Source organism: Oryx dammah, unplaced genomic scaffold, assembly GCF_014754425.2.
Source record: "Oryx dammah isolate SB20612 unplaced genomic scaffold, SCBI_Odam_1.1 HiC_scaffold_28, whole genome shotgun sequence".
Classification (NCBI taxonomy): Eukaryota; Metazoa; Chordata; class Mammalia; order Artiodactyla; family Bovidae; genus Oryx; species Oryx dammah.
The window spans coordinates 91,557,582-91,574,211 of record NW_024070212.1 but is presented as its reverse complement, the minus strand read 5'-3'; the positions used below and the strand labels follow the sequence as shown (position 1 = coordinate 91,574,211).

The following is a 16,630-nucleotide window of genomic DNA, read 5'->3' as shown; positions in this document are numbered from 1 at the left end:
GTCTATCAGTATGGTTTTGTAGCAAATTATGACACAAAACCAAACGATCCACTAGCACGGTTGTTCAAATAAATTAATTTCTATGCTGAAAGTTGTCCAAAAGTGAAAAAAGGCAAGTTGTAATGAACAGGTGCACACACACAAAACAACATCCAGCATAAACAAGAATAATATTTTTATTAAAAATTTCAATGTTAAGCGTGTGAGAGAGGGAGGGAGGGATATGGACAAAACTGTTAATTGTTGTTGTCTCTAAGGGTATGGGGTGGGATAACAGGAGTCATTCGCTTTCTTTGTTAGGTATTTTTTTAATGTGTACATTTTGTATGTAAAATATGTATTTCACTTTTATATAAATCTAAAAAAGAGATATCTAAAAACTGAGGTGATGAGCAGAGTCACTGATCTATAATTTATTGGCCAATGAGGATTTCATGTACAGTTCTCCCAAAGTCACTCTTCTAGAAGCAGGAGACTCGGATTCAAGTTCTGCTTGTGCCCTTGACTCACAGACTGAGCAAATGGTTCCCTCTCTGCTGTCTTCCATTTTACCACTGGACAGAGAAAGGGTTGATCTGCGCTCACAATCCTCAAAGCCTACTTTAATATTCCTTCCCCAAAGCTTAGAGTAAATGAAGGCTTTCTGTGGGCTGACCACAAACCACCCCGTGGTGGCCTCCAGCCTGTCCTTGCATATTGTTCTCCATGCTCTGGCTTGCCACGTGATCATTTCTGTAGAGACACGGGCACACATACACACACATACACAGGGCAACCCAGCTATCACAGAAATGTTTGTGATGAACATCTCAGAACCACATTCTCAATGGACATCTCTCTGACCTCACCCTGCTTGACCTGTCGGTCGCATCTGACGTTGCTGACTGTACTGCTCCTCTCCCTGACACGTTCTCTTCCCTCAGCTTTCCTGCCCCTGCCTTCTCTTGGTTTCCCCCATCTCTCCCGGTGCTCCTTCCTTCTGGATGTTTGTTGGTGACTCTTCCTCCGCTGCCCACTCCTTCCCGTTGGTCTTCCTTGGGTTTCTAGGCTGGTCCCTTTTCTCACTTCATATGCTCTGCCACAGCCATCTCATTTTTTCTCAAGATCTTGACCACCATCCACACCTTGCTGCTGCTGCTGCTGCTAAGTCACTTCAGTCGTGTCTGACTCTGTGCAACCCCATAGACGGCAGCCCACCAGGCTCCCCCGTCCCTGGGATTCTCCAGGCAAGAACACTGGAGTGGGTTGCCATTTCCTTCTCCAATGCATGAAAGTGAAAAGTGAAAGTGAAGTCGTTCAGTCGTGTCTGACCCTCAGCGACCCCATGGACTACAGCCTTCCAGGCTCCTCCGTCCAGGGGTTTTCCAGGCAAGAGTACTGGAGTGGAGTGCCATTGCCTTCTCCTATCCACACCCTGATGATACCTAAATCTTTACTTTGTATCTACGCTGGACTCATAGCCACTCGCCTGTTGGGCATGACCAGAGACACCTCAATTCAGTGTCTCCAGAACTAAGGTCATCACCTCTCCCTGACACACCTCTCTCCCTTCTCCACAGCCTTCATGAACCCCTTAAGCCCTTCCTTTCACACATCACTCACTTGCTCATTTATCGCAGTCTCACTCTTTATGCAACTGCCTTCCCTTCTCTCCTCAGCACAGTGCTTGGCCCTTAGCAGGTTAAACTTAATTGTATGGGAAGCATTTTGAGCACTGGCTCCATGCCGTCTCTGCCTAGACCCTATCTGGAAAACCACAGATGAGCCAACAGTTTCCTGCAGAAGTTTAGAGTCCGGCTGAGGATTTTGCAGCCCCTACTAGACCTTCATTCCTAGGTTTTGTCAGTTTTCTGCTGTTCCCAAGCCCCCTCCAATGGGCAAGGGTGCCCCTAGGAAAAATCTCATTTTAAGTTATCAACTGTTACCTCAGTCACTGGTTAATCAATATCTGCTAACAACTTAGTTTTAAATTAATTCCCTGGTTATCAGCTAACACTTAAATAGTTAATATTTGATTTTCTACTAATGCCTTCATTATCTTGTAACACTTTACTTGTAAGCCAAATACTGTATTTATTAGGTTATATCTTTGCACTTCACAGTTTAGTTGGAGAAGGATTCATTTCTGGCTGTGGATACAGTAAGGGCCTCTGTCTTTTGCTGAACTCTCTTTTCACCCTCGGATGATTCTCATTCACTATCAACTGGTCCAGGTTTCAGAGAAAAAGTGGACCCCTCCTGACTGCTTTTTACCTCTCTGAGCTGGGCTAGAGTATGGAGGGAGGAAAGCATGTGCCAGGGGAATTTCTATAAAATTATGGTTGGAAGGGACATTTGTTCATCAACAAATACTTCTGGGGCATTGCCTGTGTGTCAAGTTCTGCATTAGGTTTTAGGGGTACATCAGTGAACAAAACACCCATGTCCCAGCTGTCATGTGCTAAGAGAATAAAAGAAAATCCAAACATTAAATAATTACACCAATCATTATACGATTACAATTATGATGAGCACTAGGAAGAAGTACAAGAAACTGTGACCATGTATAATACTGGAATGGGTGGTCATTCCCTTCCACAGGGGATCTTCCCAACCCAGGGATCGAATCCAGGTCTCCTGCATTACAGGCAGATTCTTTACCATCTGAGGCACCCCTACCTCTGCAGCTGGGCCCATGGTAGGTGTTCAAAAGGCATATATTGCCTGATTAGGCCTCATTGTCGTCATCTGCATCTATTTCTGAATGTCCTAGAGACTGTCTCAACCCCTGCCTCAGCTGGGTTCCCCGTAAAAGTCTCAAGTCCTCCCATGAGAGAGCTGACCAGTCTCAGTTAGATGGGAAAGCCTGGTCAGAAGACCTTTCCTCTAATATCTTGGAATACGAGTGCTCCCCTCTGAGCACATGACCAATTGCACCCTGCAGTTTATTCTCCAGAGAGGGTCCCAGGGCCATTTCATCCCTGGTATTAGTAACAGTTGCATGGGACATACTTATATTTTAAAAATTACTAATTTTTCATATGATATTGAGATTTAACTAGCCATCTTGCATTTTATCTGGCAATGCTAATCCAGGATTGAATACCACACAATAGGAAGTTGAACTATATAGCCTTCTGATCTACCTTGTAACTCCCAATGAAAGCAGACTCAGAATGAAAGTCCAAGAATTGAGTATACAGTTAACTGGCTAATCAATATAACAAATGACAGTATCCCCTTACTAGCTGTGTAACATTGGGACAGTCACTTAATCTCCCTGAACCTCCATTATTTCATCTAGCCAATAAAAGAAAACCAAGATTTCACATAATATGTGCTGGATGCAGTGTTAGACACTTCTGTGTGTGTGCTGTCTCCCCTGGAATATTCAGACAAACTAGTGTCTGAAAAAGCACTTTCTAAGTGGAAGTGGACATGGAACAACAGACTGCTTCCAAATAGGAAAAGGAGTACGTCAAGGCTGTATATTGTCACCCTGCTTATTTAACTTCTATGCAGAGTACATCATGAGAAACGCTGGACTGGAAGAAACACAAGCTGGAATCAAGATTGCCGGGAGAAATATCAATCACCTCAGATATGCAGATGACACCACCCTTATGGCAGAAAGTGAAGAGGAACTAAAAAGCCTCTTGATGAAAGTGAAAGAGGAGAGTGAACAAGTTGGCTTAAAGCACAACATTCAGAAAACGAAGATCATGGCATCTGGTCCCATCACTCCATGGGAAATAGATGGGGCAACAGTAGAAACAGTGTCAGACTTTATTTTGGGGGGCTCCAAAATCATTGCAGATGGTGACTGCAGCCATGAAATTAAAAGACGCTTACTCCTTGGAAGAAAAGTTATGACCAGCCTAGATAGTATATTCAAGAGCAGAGATATTACTTCGCCAACTAAGGTCCACCTAGTCAAGGCTATGGTTTTTCCAGTGGTCATGTATGGATGTGAGAGTTGGACTGTGAGGAAGGCTGAGTGCCGAAGAATTGATGCTTTTGAACTGTGGTGTTGGAGAAGACTCTTGAGGGTCCCTTGGACTGCAAGGAGATCCAACCAGTCCCTTCTGAAGGAGATCAGCCCTGGGATTTCTTTGGAAGGAATGATGCTAAAGCTGAAGCTCCAGTACTTTGGCCACCTCATGCAAAGAGTTGACTCATTGGAAAAGACTCTGATGCTGGGAGAGATTGGGGGCAGGAGGAGAAGGGGACGACAGAGGATGAGATGGCTGGATGGCATCACGGACTCGATGGACGTGAGTCTGAGTGAACTCCAGGAGATGGTGATGTACAGGGAGGCCTGGCCGTGCTGCGATTCATGGGGTCGCAAAGAGTCGGACACGACTGAGCGACTGAACTGAACTGAACTGAACTGAAGTGGAAGTCGACTGTAAAATATGAAATAGTATTAGCATTAGTGTAATAGCTATCTGCAGCTGATTTTCTTTACTGAAAACTTGAAGGGAAAGAAGCTTCCCTGGCTTGCTGTTATTGTAGAGAAAAAACACTGTCTGGGGTCTGGTGTCTAGGGCAATGATTCTTAACTAAGGGTGATTTTGCTCACAGGGGACATTTGGCAATGTTTGCAGACAGTTTTGGTTGTCAAACTGGGTGATGGTACTGCTGGCATCTGGTGAGTAGAACCAAGGATGCTGCTAAACATCCTATAGTACACAGGACCGTCCCCTACAGCAAGGAATTACCTGGCTTAAAATGTCATCTGGTTGAGAAATCATAGTCTGGAGTACTGAGGAACAGAATTTATATCCCAGCTCTGCCACTTAGCAGCTGGCTGACTCGTGGACTTTACTTCTCTGGGCCTCAGTGTCCTCTTCTGAGACCTTGGGGATATTAATAGCCCTGGCCTCATAGGCCTATTATGATGATTAAATGAAAATATGCCCATAAATCACTGGAGTACCTGATACCTAGTAAACATTCAGTAAATCATAGTTCTTACAGTTATTTGGGTACTGCTGTCCCCATTTAAGGGCATCCAAAGTGGCATTAGAGGTAAAGAACCTGCCTGCCAATGCAGGAGATGTAAGAGATGCCAGTTTGATCCCTTGGTTGGGAAGTTCTTCTGGAGGAGAACATGGCAACTCACTCTAGTATTCTTGCCAGGAGAATCCATGGAGAGAGGAGCCTACGGGCTATGGTCCATAGGGTCACAAAGAGTTGGGCAAAACTGAAGCAACTTAGCATGCACGCACACATATCCCCGTTTAAAAGATAGGAAAGTGAGACTCAGAAAGAGGAACAGACTTGCCTAAGGTCAAGAGAAAAAGCAGTTCTACTCATGGGATTGACAAACATCACCAAGAATCTTCTGTTGACAAAGGCTGCAGTTTTCTTGTGTGTGGACCTAAGATGAGACACCAAGCTTGCTCTCAGGAAAGTGGAAGGAAAAGGAGAACTTTTACTGAGTGTTCACATTCCTATATCTAATATCTTAAGATAGGTATTATTATTTCCATTTTTACAGATGAGACTATGAGAAGTCTAAAGTCTCCCTGCAAGTCAATTGCCAAGCAGCAATTGAAATCCAGGCTTGGACTTCTCTGGCGGTCCAGCGGTTAAGACTTTGCCTTTCAATATAGGGGATGTAGGTTGGATCCCTGGTTGGGAAGCTAAGGTCCCACGTCTCGTAGCCCAAGAAAAAAACAAAAAACCCAGAAGAAATATTGTAACAAATTCAGTAAAGACTTAAAAAATATATTTTTTAATAAACTCACTGTCCTTATTAATGACCAACTTTTTAAAAAAATTCAGGCTGACGTGATACCAAAGTCCTTGCCCTCTCCCTCTATTCTCTGCTTTCTAGGCTCTGGTAACACTCCAGCAGGGATGGGGAGGGTCTAAGGTTGGAGACTTTTATTCTGAGAGAAAGCCATTCACTCCAGGGTACAGCAGTCTTGAAGTAAATTGCAGAGGTGGCTACTCTCAGGCTGAAAAATAACTGTGAATATGAAAAATGCTTGAAAACAAATAGAGTGCTGGACTCATGTCAAAACCAAAGAAGGACGTAGACAAAGGCAGGGTTTCTTTCCTTGAACTGTGAGGACTGGAAGACCCAAGACAAATCCTCAGTCAGTCAATCAGTCAGTTCAGTTGCTCAGTTCAGTTCAGTTCAGTCGCTCAGTCCTGTCTGACTCTTTGCGACCCCGTGAATCACAGCACGCCAGGCCTCCCTGTCCATCACCAACTCCCGGAGTTTACCCAAACTCATGTCCATCGAGTGGGTGATACCATTCAACCATCTCATCCTCTGTTGTCCCCTTCTCCTACTGCCTCCAATCCTTCCCAGCATCAGAGTCTTTTCAAATGAGTCAACTCTTCGCATCAGGTGGCCAAAGTATTGGAATCTCAGCTTTGGCATCAGTCCTTCCAATGAGTATTCAGGACTGATCTCCTTTAGGATGGACTGGTTGGATCTCTCAAGAGTCTCTCGGGGACTGGAAGGGACTCTCAAGAGTCTTCTCCAACACCACAGTTCAAAAGCATCAATTCTTCAGCGCTCAGCTTTCTTTACAGTCCAACTTGACTCACATCCATACATGACTACTGGAAAAACCATAGCCTTGACGAGACATACCTTTGCTGGCAAAGTAATGTCTCTGCTTTTTAATAGGCTGTCTAGGTTTGTCATAACTTTCCTTCCAAAGAACAAGCGTCTTTTAATTTCATGGCTGCAATCACCATCTGCAGTGATTTTGGAGCCCAAGAAAATAAAGTCTGCCAGTGTTTCCACTGTTTCCCCATCTATTTACCATGAAGTGATGGGACTGGATGCCATGATCTTAGTTTTCTGAATGCTGAGTTTTAAGCCAACATTTTTACTCTCCTCTTTCACTTTCATCAAGAGGCTTAGTTCTTCTTCACTTTCTGCCATAAGTGTGGTGTCATCTGCATGTCTGAGGTTATTGATATTTCCAGCAATCTTGATTCCAGCTTGTGCTTCTTCCATCCCAGCGTTTGTCATGATGTACTCTGCATATAAGTTAAATAAGCAGGGTGACAATATACAGCCAAATCCTAGTTTCTACCATTCCTGGCTGGGTCCTTGGGTGAGACAAACCTTGCTGAGACTCAATATCTTTATGTATAAAATACCTATATATAGAATCATTTGTTCTCTTATTAAGGGGAATTTATTAATTCTTCCTCTCCCTTTAACCCATATGGCTATGCAGATTTTGAAGGTGGCCAGCAGAAGAAACAAGAAGGAGATGAAATCTAGCCTGAATTTTTAGTTACCCAGCTTTGCCTTTGGCATAGAGCTATATCAGGCCAGAGGAAGGGGTACTTTTTTTTTCTTCATTTGCACAAAAGCACATAAAAAACCAGGTGACACAAAATGGCACCCCTGCCATTGAGAACCAGGCCTTAGACTAAGTGTGGGGAAACCAGACCTGAAGCAGGTACAGTTTCTATACTAGAGGAGCCCATAGTCTGAAGCTGTGGTTCCTAAGTGATATGATGATGGCACATGGAAGTGTTCAATGAATGGCAGACAGAACAGCAGATACTGCAAAAAAAAAAAAAAAAAGAACAGTACTCTGAGTGTTGGTCACAGAAGGGCTTTCTGTGGGATAGGGTGGGGGTGGTCTTCAAGACAGACCTTGGAGAGTATAGAGGAATAAGATAAGCAGAAGAAGGGAACAACACAGGCAAAACTTAGGAAAGGAGGCCCCTTTCCCAGGTCAGATTGGCTGAAACAGAGGCTTCCTGTAGGAGAGAAGAGGCAGGTATAGTTGGAGAGGTATGGACAGTTTCATATTTTAGAGGTCAGACTAGAGCCACTGGGGCTGCTTAAACAGCTCAGGTCAAGCCTTCAGAGGATCTCTCTGTTGATAAGTGTGTGATGGGAGAGAATCAAAATGCAGAGAAAAAAGAATCATATAACTCTGCCTCAAAAGTCAAATGAATTCTCTTCTACATTATACTGGAAATCCTAGAGAGTGTAACAGAACAAGAGGGAAAGAAAAAGCACCAACTGTAAAAGAAAAGTAAAACTGCCTTTAAAATATATTGCTTGTGAGGAAATTTTTTCATGTTAACATAAAAAAAATCCTAAGCAGCCTATAAAAATGCTGGAACTCATAGGTAAATTTAACAAGATCCCAGAATACAAGATAAGAATACAAGATGAATATATGAAAATAATTTGTGTTTCTATAAATTAGCAACAAACAATTGGAAAATCACATTTTCAAAAAATATCATGTACAATGCATCAAAAATAAGAAAAAGGGAAAAGTTTTACAAAATGTGTACAAGACCTGTACCTAGAATACTATAAAGCACTGCTGAGAGAAATTAAGAACAAAATAAAAGAAGAGATATATACCATGTTCATGGATTGGGAAACTCAATATTAAGATGTTAATTCTCTTCAAATTGATCTATTGATTCAATGTAATCCTAAGCAAAATCCAAGCAGGATTTTGGGGGAGCAGAAATCAATGAGTTGATTCTAAAATTGATACGGAAATGCAAAGGACTCAGAAGCACTAAAACAATTTTGAAAAATAAGGACAAAGAGGATTTATGCTACCTGATTTCAAGACCCACTTAGAAAGCTACAGTAATTAAGACAGAGTGGAACTGGTATAAGGATAGATTCAGATAAGTTCAATGAAATAGAATAGAGAATCCAGAAATAAATCCATCCATACATGATTAACTGAGTTTTACCAAAGATGTTAATTCAGTAGAGAAAAGATAAGGAAGTTCCCAGGTGGTCTAATGGTTAGGATTTGGTGCTTACAGTGCGGATGCCTGAGTTCTGATCAGAGAACTGTGTGATGTGCCAAGGATGCACGCACGGTAAGTCGCTTCAGTCATGTCCAACTCTGTGCGACCCTGTGGACTGTAGCCCGCCAGGCTCCAGCCAAGAATAGTGGAGTGGGTGCCATTCCCTTCCCAGGTGACCCCCCGACCCAGGGATCGCACCCCTGTCCACGGGCTTCTCCAGCCAAGAACACTGGAGTGGGTGCCATTCCCTTCCCAGGGGACCCCCTGACCCAGGGATCGCACCCCTGTCCACGGGCTTCTCCAGCCAAGAGTACTGGAGTGGGTGCCATTCCCTTCTCAGGGGACCCCCTGACCCAGGGATCGCACCCCCGTCTCCTGCGCGCCCTGCACTGGCAGGCAAGCACTTTACCACTAGCACCACTGCTGCTGCTGCTGCTAAGTCGCTCAGTTGTGTCCAACTCTTCGCGACCCCACAGACTGCAGCCCACCAGGCTCCTCCGTCCATGGGATTCTCCAGGCAAGAACACTGGAGTGGGTTGCCATTGCCTTCTCCAGTGCATGAAAGTGAAAAGAGAAAGTGAAGTCGCTCAGTCATGCCTGACTCTTAATGACCCCACAGACTGCAGCCTACCAGGCTCCTCCGTCCATGGGATTTTCCAGGCAAGAGGACTGGAGTGGGGTGCCATTGCCTTCTCCTAGCACCACTGGGAAGCCCAAAGTTAAACATACATCTATTCTATTACCTCAAAATTCCACTTTTAGGATTCACCCAAGGTATATGAAACCATAGGCACCCCAAAAAAGCATATATGCAAAAATTTTATAGCAACTTTACTCACAATAGTCCCAAGCTGGAAACAACTCAAATGCCCAAGAATTGTTGAATGAACAAATTTCAGTTTTTCATATAAAGAGTATATTTCCATGTACTTGACAATAAAAAGGAAGCAACTACTGTTACATGCAACAGTTTCTGTTTATCGCAAAAGCGTTGTGGTGAGCAAAAGAGATCAGACACAAAAGAGGGCATACTATCTGATTCTATTAAGACAAAAACTCAAAAACAGATAGAACTAATCTACAGGGAGGGCAAGCAGGTTGTCTCAGGCAAGGCTAGGGGTGGGGAGGAGGGTTGATTGCACCCCAACGGACGGTGACAGGTGATGGAAATATTCTGTATCTTGACTGCGGTGGTAGCTCCATGAGTATAAATTCACCAAGCTGTACACTTGAAATGTGTATATTCTATTGTTTGTAAAATACACCTCAGTAAAATTGATCTAAAAAAAAATCTCAAGAGAAACAGCGTTGTATAGTAATAAAAGAAATTGGAAGGAATATAAATGTTAAAGAAATGGATAATAAGCCATCATATATTCAGTAACTGGGGAACTATACAGCAGTAAAAATGAATGAACCAGATTGAGCATACACATAAGTATGGACAAAGCTCAAAAACATAAGATTGAGTTAAAAAAAAAAAGGAGATCACAGAAGAATACATTAATGTGATGTTATTTGAGATATAATCACATGTAAAGCAATTTTATACATTACTCAAAGATCCACACGTACATGACAAGTGCGTGAAGAAGAACGTAGAAATGATAAACACCAAATTCAGGAGAGTAACTGTGAGTGGAAGCAATTTCTTACCAGTAGAGAGTGCATGGGCAGTTCTTGTATGATTCTTTATGTTGTTTGTGTGCTTTAAAGATTTCACAGGAAAACAAACAACAAACTAACAAAAACCTAAACCCAAAGCCCACCTCCAGCTGGGAGAGCGTCTAGCTGGTATCAGGAGATCTGAGCTTTGGTCCAATTTGTCCTCGGACTTCATGTTCCAACCTGGCAAAGCCACTTCTTTCAGGATGAGAGGCAGGAGCCTCATGCTGGAAACAAAGGGTAAGAATCCATCGTGGGCATCAGAAGAATGGTCGTGCCTAGAACCAGCACTCAAAGGGAATTAATGCATGTCGGCATCCTTTTTTTTTTTTTAATATAAATTTATTTATTTTAATTGGAGGCTAATTACAATATTGTATTGGTTTTGCCATACATCGACATGAATCCGCCACAGGTGTACACGTGTTCCCCATCCTGAACCCCCCTCCCACCTCCCTCCCTATACCATCCCTCTGGGTCATCCCAGTGCACCAGCCCCCAGGATCCTGTATGCTGCATCGAACCTGGACTGGCGATTCGTTTCACATATGTTAATATACATGTTTCAATGCCATTCTCCCAAATCATCCCACCCTCGCCCTCTCGGCATCCTTTCTTTGCCTCTCCAATGCAGTGACCTGCAAGCTGAAGGGGAACTGGGTAGGGGATGGGGGAACCCTGGGGGAGGGGTGTCGGGCCGGCACAGCTGGAGGCAGTAGGGCTAGAGGATGGGGCTGCTCCGCGGTGTCCAGAGTCCAGGGACTCGTAGTGGACCACCCAGAGAGCAGAATCGAACCCTCACCGCGGGCTGTGCCCAGATTCTCAGCCTCCTTGTGGACTTCAGTCACTGAGCTGCGCAGCCCTTAACAGCAAGGGGCATGTCTTTCCAGACCCCTGAGGATCGGGCTCCGGAGCAAGGAGAACCACGCACAAGAGGCTTCCAGTTACTGCGCGGTTGGCCTGGTACCATCAACTACTGCCCTAAAGCAGAGAGGGAAAGTGACCAGTCTAAGGTCACACCGCAGGTGATTGAAACTTGATACTTGTATATCCTTGGGCAAGTTACTTCACCTCTCTGGGTCCAGTTTTCCTATGGGTAGAGTGGGTAAAAAGTTGTGTGTGTATCTGGAAGACTCCATACCAAAGTATCAGTGGATATTTCTACATGGTGAGGTTTTGGTTTATCCTTATTTTCTAATTTGTTGTTTCATAATGAATACATATGTATCTAGTTATTTTTATGAAGAGAGCAACAGCACAGAACTGTAAGCATTGAAAGAGACCGTGAAAAGCACTGAGCACAATTCCTAGTTCACAGCGTGTCCCATAAATGTGAGTTCTCCCTGCTCACTCTTCCCTCTTACACTTACCTGCCCTTCTGGTTGGAGACTCTGGCCCCCAGACCTCAGGTTGGGAAGAACGTGTGGTGGTACAGAATTCTATTTATTAGCTGTGTAGCTTTGGATAAATCACTTAACCTCTCTGAGTCTCAGTTACTTTGTCTGCAGAATGGGAAGAAAAACAAAGGAAGTTTTCAAGGACTACATGACATACAAGGTGGGAAACTGCCTGGCATACAGTAGGTCTGCAGTGTCTGTAGGAAGGAACATGATGCACATGATAAAGGAACAAGCATTACAGTAGGTTCTAGACCAGAAGAGATCAAAGATTCTAGCATAGATTCCAAAGAGCCCAAGGGGTCCACAGATAGAGCTCAGCACGGGAGAGGTCTGTGAACCTGGATTGAAAAAAGTGACATCCTTGTTTTTACGACCTCTAAGTCAAACTTAGCATTTCCTTCTATCATGCACATAAGCAATGTCACATAGTATTAGCAGAACCTGTGACTTTGTCACCAGTGGTGTATGTGAGCTCAGTCGCTTCAGTCATGTCCAACTCTTTGACTGAACTCTAGCCTGCCAGGCTCCACTGCCCATGAAATTCTCCAGGAGAGAATACTGGAGTGGGTTGCCATGCCCTCCTCCAGATCTTCCTGACCTAGGGATCGAACCCACATCTCTTGCATCCCCTGCTTTGCAGACAGATTCTTTATCATCTGAGCCACTAGAGAAGACCTGTCACCAATAGAAATCATAGTTATTTTTGTATTGCATTACAGTAGCAATATCTTGAAATATTGTTTTTATACTCATTCACCACCTCAAAATTAACAATAGTTAATAAATAAATCTCTATATCTTATTATTTAATATGTTAAAAAAGAACTAATTCACAAAATAACTATTTCGATAATGATTCTATATAATTGGTATACTTTGTAATTCTAATTTACTTTTTGTAGTTAAAAATATTCTTCTGAATAGGGGACCATAGTCTTCATCAGTGCCAAAGAAGACTGTTGGCTAGACAGACATGGTACTAGTCTCTCCTGGGCCATTGGCTGCTTTGTAACATTGGGCTTGTTATCTCTCTTGGGGGCATAATCATCCCTACCTGGTTCACTCCACAGGGTTGCTGGAGAAAGTAATTCTTGGCAGGAAAGGGCTTTGGAAACTGTTGGCAGCTTCCCAATTTGCCAAAAGCCAGAGCAGAGTGCTTCGTATCTCATAGCTGAATCTCATGTCTTCAGGAGACCTTGCTCCTTTCCACAGGATTCCAAATCCTTCCTCTTTAATCTCTACCTGATAAAGAGGCCAAAGTGCACCTCCCTTAGAGTGTGTCATCCAGTTTCCAGTTTCCAGAGATTCACAGGAAGAATTTTCTAGAGGATAAAACAATTCCTTCCAGCTTTCATATTTGACCTTACAGTGGCCCTTGAAGGTACTACCCCCTCCAAACTCCTCCCTTCGCTTTCAGATGGTGATCCCTCTGTGGCCATGGTCCCTGCATTTCCCCTTTCCCTGCCCTGTCCTAGATCATCTGTCTGGCTCCCATTCTGTACTGTGTTTCTGGGCAGACCCAGATCTGATCTCTCACGGGGCCCAGTGCCCAGGTCAAGGGCATGGCACATCTCAGCATCTGAGGAGCTGGCCTGGATGAAGAAACGCAACCTGAAGCACAGAGAGAAAAAAAGCAGAGAAGGAGTAGAGCTAGGGCTTGAGATCCCCTGAGGCCCATTATTTATCCCATTCACATCGAAAGCAAGAGATAGAGGAACTGGGGACTCCCAAGGCATCACATCAGCTATTTCCTACTCTCCCCACTGCTGTAAGAAATCAGGAGAGCTAAAGATTTTGTAATCATGTGCGAGTCCCTGCTCATCAGAACAATGGGAGGTGTCAGATTCAGTGGCTTTCAAACCTTTTTGACCTGACTCAAAATGAGAAATCCTTTTGACATTGTGATCTGGACCACAGTACATACAGACATATGTAACTGAAACATTTTATGAAAGAATACTTAGCTTTACTATCTGCACTATACTTTTTCTTTGCTGTAACTCATCCACTGATTACATGACTCACAGGTCCTTCTCAGCCTAAGCACTCTGTGATGACTGAATAGGAATTACTGACAACTAAAGCCCAACAGTCCCTAGTCCTGGTTCAGTGTAACTGGGCCAAAGTGTGCACCTTAACTTAGAGCCTGGGTCTCCCCAGTGTACCCTGACCAGACAGACAATCTGCAAAGGCTTCCTATAGCTCCTTCAGACTGTAGGAAGGAGCTTTTTCTGATCCTAATAAGAACACTAACCTTGTGATCTGGAAAAGTTATGTGAGAATGGTCAGGTCTATTGGCTTTGCTCCTGGGTAGGTGGAGTTACCATCTGAACATCCACTAGCCCCCTTATCCTAGGCCAGTGTGGGAAAAAAGAGAGTGTGAACATGTCAGTGCATGAGCTAGCTGCTCAGAGAAAGGAAGTTGCAGGCAGGGAAGCCAAAGGATGACAACATGTAAAAGTCACTGAAAAAGAGGCGCTGTGGGAACGCCAGAAAGATCAAGGGCTTGGCAACGAGAAAGACCCAGGTTAAAATCCCATGGGCTTAAGAGCTCAGGAAAATGACTTTCATCTCACCCTTAGCTCTCATTTATAAAACAAGTTTGAAAATCCCTGGTTCTCTGGGTTGTTGTGAAGGTTAAGTGAGATCGTGTATTAATCATACCTGTACTGACCCTACTGTGGGGTCGATGACATGTCCCTCGACCGTGTCCTACACTAGCCTGGAACTGCCCCGGGATTCCCAGTGACCCTCACAGTGCGTACCTAGCACAATGGCTGGTGCTCAGCACAGGTGTGGAATCCAAGCCGGTGACTTCGATTTCACCACTCTGGACATGGGCTGTCTCTCTGAGCACCCAGCGCCCGAGTGCGTCCACCGGGAATGGAGTGGGGCCGGTGGGAGACGCGGGCCCCGACGAGCGGCGACTCCCTCCTCCCGGCTCCGCGAGTCGCCCCCCGCCCCGCGCTCGGGCGCGATCCCCCGCCCGCCTTCCCGCCCCTCTCCACTCCCACGGCTCCTCGGCCCTCCTCCTTCCTTCCGCTCTCTCCCTCCTCAGTCCCTCCTCTTGGCAAGACCTGTCCGCGCACGCGATTGCCTCCCTCGATCCTCTCTAGAGTCTCCGGGGCTCTGGGTGTCTCACCGCTCCGTCTGCGCCCATCTTCGTGCCTCTCCGTCTCTGCGTCAGTCTCTGTCTGCTTATCTCTGCCTCTCTGTGTGCCTGTTTCTCGGGCTCATTGCTGTCTCCGTCCGTCAGTCCATCAGTCCGTCTGGGGACCCGGGGTGGCGGCGGGCCGCGCGCGAGTCGCGATGAGCGGCGCCTGCACGAGCTACGTGAGCGCGGAGCAGGAGGTGGTGCGTGGCTTCAGCTGCCCGCGGCCGGGGGGCGAGGCGGCCGCGGTCTTCTGCTGCGGCTTCCGCGACCACAAGTACTGCTGCGACGACCCGCACAGCTTCTTCCCCTACGAGCACAGCTACATGTGGTGGCTCAGGTACCAGCCCTGGCCCTCACCCCACCTAAAACCCCGCTCCTGTCCTAGCCCCCTTGCTCCATCTTCGGCCCAACCCTCAGTCCTCATCCAAGTGCGCACCCCAAAGTCAACATCGACCCCCACCCCGCCTTTACCCCCTCAGGCTCTCACCAGCCCAGATCCCCACTGCAGCCGCTTCTCTGCTCCATTCCCCCATTTTAACTCAACCGTTATTCAGATCCATCCTTGAACCTTACCGCAACTCCACCCTGGAAAAGCTTCATTTCCTCCCCACTCCAAATGTCCTCATCCACCACCCTCAACACAAATTACATAAGAACCCCCACCCTAACAGCAGACTCCTATCCTGCACCATTCACAGGATAACTCCTCCTTTATCTGTGGGCCCAGCAGGGTTCCCTTCCTGATAGCATCACCAGCCTCATCCCTGACCTTACCCACTCCCCAGTACTATCCAAGCCCTTACTCTATCAGCAGCCCTGATCTCCTCCTTCACCCTCCCTGCAACCCCACCTTAGCTCTCCTTCCCCACCCTGACTCCAGACATTATCTAGACCTCACTCACAAGCCTTAATACCTCATCAGATGCTATTCCCCAGCTCAACCCAAGTCTCAGCCCAACCCAAGTCTCAGCCCAACCTCAGTCTGCTCATATGTAGTCATTCTTTCAGCCACCCTTGCCTGTGAACTTACATGTCAGGTCCTGTGGTGAGTTCTGAGCGAAGGCAGATGACCAGAGGGTCAGAGTTGCCTTCAAGTTCATTAGTAAACAATGACATAGTGCCTCAGCAGAAGCCAGATCAGTGTATTTGTGGGGAACCCCCACCCACACGACCCCAGTCTCCTCACTTGTTCAGAGAAGGAGATGATAAGGCCAGTGCTGACATTCCTGGAACCTAAGTGTGGAGCTGAGAGGGCAACAGATAATAGATCTCAGTCTCTCCGGGTCTCCAAAGGCCTCACCCACAAAACAGGACTTGATCCTGAGTTTGCTCTGGAAAACAGGAATCAGCAAAAATGGGGTGGGCTGTCTCTGTAGACCCTGATCTTCCTGTCCCTGGAGGTATGTGACTGGAGGCTGCATGCCCTCTGAGTGCCTCAAACCCTCTCGAGCCACTGTCTTTTCACTTATCAGATGGGGATGATGATGCTGACTAGGGCAAGGGCCAAATGAGATCAAGATCAAGGTAAAATCAGCTTGGCATATGCCACTAACAATTACAGATATCATTGCTTTTTCTAGACAGCTCGGTTTGTAATTTCAAAGGATTTTTAAATGGCCAGGTTTTCAAATCCTGCACATTTGGCAGCTGTCACCTA

The 16,630-nt window shown here is 45.5% G+C and overlaps 1 protein-coding gene and 1 long non-coding RNA gene across 4 annotated transcripts in view; one reads left to right on the top strand and one right to left on the bottom strand.

Annotated features, from left to right (window-relative positions):
• Positions 1 to 9,549: 9,549 nt before the first annotated feature.
• LOC120856153 lies at positions 9,550 to 16,090 on the bottom strand. Of its 3 annotated transcripts, none has more exons than XR_005719396.1 (4): positions 16,004 to 16,090; positions 11,790 to 11,921; positions 11,463 to 11,509; positions 9,550 to 10,646 (listed from the first exon to the last, which is right to left on the bottom strand). It is a non-coding gene; the product is annotated as an uncharacterized LOC120856153 (long non-coding RNA). The 3 variants fall into 3 exon arrangements; XR_005719395.1 differs by lacking the exon at positions 16,004 to 16,090 and adding an exon at positions 15,547 to 15,725; XR_005719394.1 differs by lacking the exon at positions 16,004 to 16,090 and adding an exon at positions 14,962 to 15,041.
• Positions 14,875 to 16,630, top strand: part of SHISAL2A (shisa like 2A) — a 30,056-nt gene continuing 28,300 nt past the window's right edge. The window contains exon 1 of the mRNA XM_040231176.1: positions 14,875 to 15,310. Within this exon, the coding sequence (XP_040087110.1) occupies positions 15,129 to 15,310 (182 nt within the window). The 5' untranslated portion in view covers positions 14,875 to 15,128. The remainder of the gene's footprint in view (positions 15,311 to 16,630) is intronic.